At 49.1% G+C, this 8,454-nt stretch overlaps 1 protein-coding gene across 1 annotated transcript in view; it reads right to left on the minus strand.

Moving 5' to 3' along the window:
• Window positions 1-7,999, minus strand: part of psd2 (pleckstrin and Sec7 domain containing 2) — a 38,474-nt gene extending 30,475 nt beyond the window's left edge. The window contains exons 1-2 of the mRNA XM_079745001.1: window positions 7,319-7,999; window positions 919-1,566 (exon numbers count right to left, since the gene is read on the minus strand). Coding sequence (XP_079601127.1) covers window positions 919-1,436 — 518 coding nt within the window. The 5' untranslated portion in view covers window positions 1,437-1,566; window positions 7,319-7,999. The remainder of the gene's footprint in view (window positions 1-918; window positions 1,567-7,318) is intronic.
• Between the last annotated feature and the right edge of the window lie 455 nt (window positions 8,000-8,454).

Here is an 8,454-nt window from a genome sequence, read left to right on the forward strand (position 1 = left end):
TGTAGAACCTTTTTGAAATCACACATCTTTACTTTGGACAACAAAGGAATAATGGAATGGAAGTACATCCAAATATGCATGACATCCATCATTAAACATATTTATGATAGCTATCACTGAAACAACTAAAGGTTAAAAAACGTATATTATAAATAAAATACATTGACTTGTTTTTTTTCCCAACCATTAAAATCTTGACATTAAAATAGATGCTGCTACGATATGACCTCGTACCAGTATAAGATACACATCTATGTTTCATCTCACAGTCTCCCTACAGGCTGCAGTGAGTCCCGTCATGCTTTCCTCTGTTACTTCAACACACTCGACTGAGACCAAGGCTAGGGAAGTTTGTTTCCCCAGTTCTTCTCTCACAGATCAACTTGGAACTTTGCTCTGATGAGTATATCCTCTCCTGAGAATTGGTTGTTTATTATTCATTAGCAGCGGTGGTTTGTGGAGGCTTGTGAGTCACCTCGGATGCACTTCTGATCTCTCATGCGTTTCCCTTCCCATCCATTATCCCGTTTGTAATTGAACAACCAACAACGTGGGTTAATCTGAATCAGGCCTTGCGATGTGTTTTGCACCATGGCGATGTAGGTGGGTTAGGGGTTAGTGGGAAGAGAGCAAATGGGCCGACAACATGTTGTTAGCTCAAACAAGCTTCTAATTTCTCAGCGTTAACCCCAAGAAGGCAGGGGCCTAACTAACTGATCATTGAGACACGAGTTGGTTGTCATTAACACAACCCATATTTCAGCCCATGTAATGTAATCCATCCCCTCTTGTCATACCATGTGTCTGTAGGTAATATAGCTTGTCATAAGGGCAGCTACCTAGTCTCACCACCCCTAGTCATTCTCCGTAAACTAGCGGTACTGTGTCCGGGCCTGGGGGGGTGTGTCCCTGACTCACCGCTCCGCCTGTGGAGGCTGAGGCCGGCTCTCCTGAGCTCCGGTCCCGTTTCCCTCCTCTCCGTCCTTGACCACCTCCGTCTGCTCCGCTCCTCCCGTCGTCTCCCCCTCCGCAGGGGCCTCGCGCCCCTGGCCCTCCACAGGGGCCTCGCACCCCTGGCCCTCCACAGGGGCCTCGCACCCCTGGCCCTCCACAGGGGCCTCGAGTCCCCGGCCCTCACAACCCGGGCCCTCCACAGGGGCCTCCTGCCCCGTGCCCTCCTGTTCTGGGCCCTCCTGTCCCGGGCCGTCTCTCGTCCCCTCCTCCTCCTCCTCCTCCTCCTCTTCCCTTACTCCTTCCTCTCCTCCCTGCGGGACCGTCTCCCCCTGTGGGCTGTCCTCCCCCTGTCCCGCGTCACCTCGCTCCCCCTCAGTCCGGCCCGGGTCCTGGTCCGGGCGGGGGGCGGGGGCCCCGGGCTCCTCTGGGTCGGGGGGGGCGGAGGAGGAGGACTGGGGCAGGGTGCGCCCCTCCTCGGTCATGGTTCGCTGTGTGCTGCTGTGTGTGTGTGTGTGTGTGTGTGTGTGTGTAGGGGGGGGTGGAGGACGATGAAGATTCAGAACGGCTCTTCTGGACTGGGAGGGGGGCGGGTTGGCTATTTAGACTTCCTCCCTGGTGAGAGAGAGACACGGATGGAACAGGACACAAGGAGGAGGGAGAGAGAGGGGGAGGGAGAGGGAGAGTTAAATGGACATATTGATGGGAGGAGAGCTACAGGAAGGAGCTGGCTAGGACCCCTGACGTGAGTTTGTATATTTTACCGGCTGTAGGTAGAGATAGAGGACACCTTCCCACCGAGTAAGTCTTGGGGGTATAGGTACAAATATAGGCCTGTGTGTGTGTGTGTGTGTGTGTGTGTGTGTGTGTGTGTGTGTGTGTGTGTGTGTGTGTGTGTGTGTGTGTGTGTGTGTGTGTGTGTGCACAGTGCATGTGTGTGTGCGTGTGTATCTGTGTGAAACAGTTTGTCTCCTAAGCCAAACGAGGCCCAAAGGAGCCTTAAAAAAGGAGAGCAAGGAAAGCTAGAGTGAGGAGACTTAAGGACGACAGACAGGCAGACAAGGAAAGCGGATTGCTCCATAAAGCCCCAGTAGAGTCCTGTTGGAATGTTCTAGACTCTCTCTCTCTCTCTCTCTCTCTCTCTCTTTCTCTCTCTCTTCCAAATGAATGGTAAATGAGCAATCTACTCCAAATCAGTGCTTTGATCAATGAAGATGCAGAGCATAGACCTCCAGGGACTCAGGAGCCTGTCTGATGTTCCAGAACTATCCATCATATCTCTGCCCTTCATGTGGGAACACCCCTGCTCATCCACTGAGGAAATAGCATTTTCACGTTAGACAGAAATAGTTGCCAAAAAAATGGAGATGTTTCCATCCAAACATGTGCGATGCTGTTAATGGTGGATTTACTTAAGATGTGTAAATCCTCTCATTTGTATGTCACTGCTCTGGCAAGATTACATACTTGATGTGAGAATGACGTTAAACAGTAAAGAGATCATATACTATAGCAGGGGTATCAATGAAACTTAACTTAAGCGCTGATGTGTAAAAGTCAATCTCATCCACTGTTTTTGTGAATAGCTCAGACACAGAGCTGCAGTCTGGGGATCAATGTTCACGCTTAAGAGACGTCTGAAAGAGCTCTTCCTGTCTCTGTGTGCAGGAAGCAGAACAAATGAAGTGGCTGGGAGAAGGTATGATAGCACGTTTGGAACACATCCCACTCTGTCTATATGGGGAAAGACATTGAATACCGATACCGTCTTTAAGTCTATTAGCGTTCGTCCCTGATGCAGACTGCCCGTAGCAGAATTAGGTTAGAGTGGGAGAGAGAGAGAGCGCTAGAGAGAGATAGGGAGACAGAGGCGCAGAACGCTTACTATCAAACTGCCTGCGACCATATCTCTCTGATAAACAGAGAATCCATAGAGAGCAGAGCAGTGCTGAATCATCAGGAGCGAGAGACACAACACAATACTGCAGTACTATACTGTTCTACTACAACAACCACAGCACTAGCAGTGCACGGTCAGAACTGTGTCAACGGTCACAGCAGCAGAGAGGTGTAGCTGCTGTCGTACCCTCTGGGCCCATTCGTTGGTGGACGTCGGTTTGTGTCTTCCTACCTCATTAAAGCGCCTATGCCGACGCCCTGAACGTATGTCCCGTCTTATAAATCAAAGGAGTTTCCTTTTCCCAATGAGCTCCGGTGAATCTTAAATGGTGGACCACTGATCCTCCCCTGATTCCGACCCCTCTGCTCACAAGGCCTGAATCCAGCAGAAAGCCAGCGAGAGCCTGGACTTGTTTTCACCGAGCGGAACGAGAGCGGTGTTTGCGTTGTTTGACCTTTGGTCGCTGAGCAGCGCAGTGTGTCTGCTGCTCTGCGGTCTATCTGTGGTGAGCGGGACATTGAATCGTCTACCAGTACATCCCGTTACTGAGAATTCCCCATTTGACGACTCTGTGTCATAAAGTATGTGAGAAAGTATTATGTCTATAGGAACACGGAACCTAATCAACAAACAAGGAACCACTTAGAAACAGCATGTTGACTGAATGGACTGGTGATGCCAGTAGCACCAGCCAACTGAACGCAGCACACACTCATAATTGCGTACTACTTTGCAATCATTGAAGCGATTACACAAACTCATTTGCACAAATTAGCCCACATTTAAATGTGCTAACAGTGGCAAAACAAAGGAACATTTTCCGACACTAAACGGTAAAAAAAATGACACAAGAAACTTTGTAATTCTAGTGCTGAATCATCCTCGTTCTGCTGAACCCCATGTGTGTCTTTCTCCCTCCTGCCTCGAGAAATACTCTAATTTATGTAGACCGCTCTCCCTTATCCCTAGACGTCTGCTTCTGATGTTTTTGTTCTTAAGTGAGCCATTGACTGGAGCGATTAATTGTTGAAAAAACGTGTGTAGATTTTCAAACTTTCCACTTTTGTCAGCAGAATTGTGGAAGTCATTGATAAAGCCAAAGACCGTTATGCCTTATCCATTCTCATTAACTACCACCGAAGCGTTAGCCAATCAGGAACTCCTATACCAATCAGGTTTGTGATTGACTTGGTTGAAAGAATGATAATGTCTGTTAATATATCACTCTTATCTTTGACTTGTTATTCTACCTTGTGTGTGTGCTAGTCTGCATTTCTTGATGTCGATCTTACACACACTCACAAAGAGACACACATCTCTCTCTCTCTCTCTCTCTCTCTCTCTCGAAAAGTAAAATAAAAAAAATGTTAGAGGTGTTATTAATTCCTTAGAGGCAGCTCAGGGGGCCGCTGGGAGTTATAGGAATGATTGCTCCATAAAGCCCGGGGGTTGGTGGGCCAGGGGCCAGGTAGATGAGGTGGTGGCAATCAGGGCTCCAGGATGGCCCTGATTGGAGACAGAGCATTTTACCAGCTTTAAAATAAGGGCCGGTGCGATGCACGTCAGGGCTGCAGTCATCCATCCGTCATCAAGCCAACCAGGGGGGGGTCGGCTAATTAACCGCTCAGTGTCTCTGACCTACTTCTTTATTGCAGTGGGAAGTGCAAGTCATTTTCCGGGCCCACTTGTCTTGTCTTTCGTTTGTCTAGTGAGCAGACGAGGGGCGTCTCACCAGGTGGTGTGAAGGACACCTTCTGGGTGTATTAGCAGAGGTCGTTCATTTTAAGTGTATCAGCTAATTTGCAAGAAAACGTAAAAAACAAATAGGATTTTAAACTCCAGTTGCTCAATCCACATCATTGTACAGATAATCCTGAACGGACTCATTGAATGATTGCATTACATCCATTTTTAATCTCCAGAAGTGAAGATTATCCATAGCCACCATGTTGGGCCATGTATTATGCAACAGAGGACTTTATGTGGATGTGTTGTGATGGTCCATAATGCTATGAGCAGAGACCACCATAGCAAAGGGCATCCATCTGTTGAGCATAGTGTATGCAGCAGCAGCAGGCTATATACTGTTACATACACCATCAGGCGCTATTGGAGCATCGGTGAAACACAGTGACTAGCCACCAGATTCCATACAGGGTGAAATGCTGCTGGTGGAAGCTTCTAGTTGCCTCATTGGCCAGGGTGTTGTGGCAGACAGCGCTCTCTAAAACTAACAAGGCCTCCACCTCGCTGCTATGTTGAACCCTTTGGAAGCTGGCCTCAGCCCCATCGCAGTGCTACATGCTGCTCTGGTGATGGTCCAGACCGGAGGGAATCAGAGGCAGAACTTCCCATTTCAAAATGACATTTGGGTGGTGGATCTTCCTCCGTCAGTGTAAACAACAGCAATAACACTTGTGTCTTCTGGAATCAATACGCCAAAGTGCTCCAGCTGGTGTTTGTGTTTGCGGCACAGCGCTCAGGTTGTGATGAAGCCAACCGTTGAATCACCCAGACCGGAACTGGCCTTTAAAGTCTACATTCACTTATTTCTGGGTATTATATTCACTGTGCATCACAGATAGCAACAGGGCCTACAGGGCCCCCTGATAAACGGGCTGTTGTCGGACACCTTTGACCTGAGAACACCACTGCCTACAACGTGTTCAAATATAGTCCTGTGGCTGTCCTGAGAGAACCATCTCCATAACGGTTTAGCTATCCATGTCTCTGCCTCCATGTCGCCCCTCCCCCGCGGTCTATGGAAGATCCATTGAATAAAGGCTGCCTCGTAATAGAGGTGACCAATTGACCCCACCCCTTTGCTTGGGGGGTCTTTGCTTTGCTTTGGGGGTCTGCAGCACTGGGGTGGCACTGCGGTAGACACAACAGCATGTGCACCCAACCAGGGTCCTGGGCCACGGCCTACACCGGCGGCGGGTTGGGAGAACGCTGCCGTCTTCGAGCTATACAATGAGGAGGAGTAGGAGGAAAGCCAGGATGTGTGTGTGAGACTTTTCCTAATTGCTGGACAGAAGCGGGGAATGGAGAGAGGTGCTACTGGATCGCTTCCAGGTTGTTGTTTTTTTTTGTTTTTTCCCCGCCTCTCTCTCTTCCTGTCTGCCTGCATGCATGTCACACAACCCCGGGACAACAGAGCCTTCTCCTGGGTAACCCCAGGGCCCACTGGTTTAAAAGCAGCAGCCTCCCCCAAACTGCCCCGATATATCACTTCTATCCCTGCCATCAAGGTCAACAGCTAGCTTTGTCTTCACCCTTTACGCTGGCTATAACCATTAGGGTCGCTTCAGGCCCTGCTATAGTGCCTCAGCCTCGTATATGTGTATAGGGCTATCCCCCTGCTTTCTAAAGGAATCATATGGGCGGGAGGGGGTACAGAAATAGACACTAGTGTTTTCTCCTGGACCGTGTGGTGGTGTGTCTGGGCGTCTGACGGTTCAGTTTCATTATGAAGACATTTCAGAGCATACTGCTGGAGATTTAGAGCACTTCTGGGAGCAGGGATGTAGATAGTACGGGTGCGAATGTCTGTAATTAGGATAATAGCGCCGTGTCTCTGCAGTGAAATGAGCTACCATTAAACACCTGTTTTATCAGCGCTCAGTATCTCCACAGAGCATACGTCTAGCGTTGTGCTACTGTCTTCCAAGGTAAGGATCGTTCGGTTTTCAATTTGCCAAACACTAAAGGTACTCATACTGTGTATATGCAAGCATAAACAGATACAAGCACACACACACACACACACACACACACACACACACACACACACACACACACAATGCACGCAAATACCCACCAACCCACTCACATATACACATTCTCTCTCACACACACACACACACACACACACACACACACACACACACACACATATGGGGACCGTGAGAGAGGGAGCTGGATGTGTGCTAGACACACAGCCACGTTCTCCCAGCCTCCTAGAGCCAGTAACCATGACAACTGAATGGCTGGGAGACATAACTCGCTCTCAGCCGAGGCCGGTGTCTTTATTTCCCCCTCAAATAGACCGCGGTAGCGTTTCAAGATCGACTTGTACTCCTAGCAGCGGAAGAGCTTTTCTTTTCCTCCTTCTCGTGAGAGAGAGAAAAAAACACATTCACTGCATCCCAGCTCCCGCAATGTTGATGCTGCCCCGATATCCAGTCTGCCTTCACACACAAGGGAGAAAATCGTTGCGTTGCGGCGACCAGAGCCAACATGGTCGATGTGTTCGCGTAGGATAATAACACAACGTGTCGGCTGCATGAGCAAACACATTCACACCAAACGCATCATGCGATCAACTTGTATCAGTGTCGGCTCTGCTGAATTCGCTTTTTTAATCCGAATGCAAAACAAAATAGGCTATCGCTAACGTAAACAAACGCGTCGGGATAAAACGATACAGCCCTACAATGATCCGCGACTCGACAGGCTCGTACTCACCGATGATCAGCAGCGTGGGCTACAGTCGAAGCGTACGGCGAGGTTCTCTACGTATGCGGTCCTCTCTCAGCGAACACTCCAACACAAGGGAGCATCACACTGATGGAGGGAGCATCGCACTGATGGAGCAGCGCCGTCCTCCTCTCCACGCCGCGCGTCCTTTCTGCACCGCCCCCCCCCCCCTCCGCGACCGCTGCTGCTGCTGTGTGCGTGAAGCGCGGATCACCATCAGAGGCTCGTGGTCGACGGGCGCTCAGGAGGTCCCACCACCGACACGAACCAGTAGAGGCAGAGCGAACAGCGTGTGGATGCTGGGGCTTCCTCCCCCTACTCGTCTTTGAACGGGAGTGTAGGAAACACAAGTGAGGGGTCGTAAAGACCGACCCCACCACGCCAGTGTCAGCAGACCGAGTTATTTGACTTTGGCTCTTGGGCCTGTTGATCTGATATTGCTTTAACAAATCGACGCAGAATGTTGTAGGCTAGTCGGTCCACCTCGGTTGGAATAGTTTCACTTTGAAAATATAAAATGAAAAAAAAAAATTGACGCTGTCTACTGTCTAACAGGTAAACACGTCTAATGTCTAGGACTGATGGCAAAAAATAATCGGTCAACACCCCCAACTTCACACACCTTTTATGGTTCAGCCTGTAATTTACTTATGCCAAAGTGTGTATTATCGAAAAGCCTGTAATGCTGACAACCACTACAGGTCCATTGAAACGCCAGCCATCGCAAACAACACTTAGAGAAAAGCATTGCTGAGTATAACTCGTGTGTTACACTGCAGAATACCTTACCAGAAATGCTGTACACAAAGGGGAATGCTGTCTGACGGGTTTAAACTCCATCTGCTGTGAGTCATGAGCACGACAGGGTTGGGGATCATTGTTCAACAAACACGCATGCACAAATATATTTTAATTATAAAAATAAAGAACAAAACACATAGAGTGGAGAGGAAAAGAGATGAAAATCAAACATGAGATTACGACAAAAGTATGTTCATCCTGTAAAATGGGTCCAACCAGATGACAGACAGTCCGGCCGGTCTGTCATCATGACGCACTTACACGCGCACACACACACACACACACACACACACACACACACACACACACACACACACACGATG

The sequence above is a fragment of the Pollachius pollachius genome, assembly GCF_949987615.1.
Source record: "Pollachius pollachius genome assembly, chromosome: 10".
Taxonomy (NCBI): domain Eukaryota; kingdom Metazoa; phylum Chordata; class Actinopteri; order Gadiformes; family Gadidae; genus Pollachius; species Pollachius pollachius.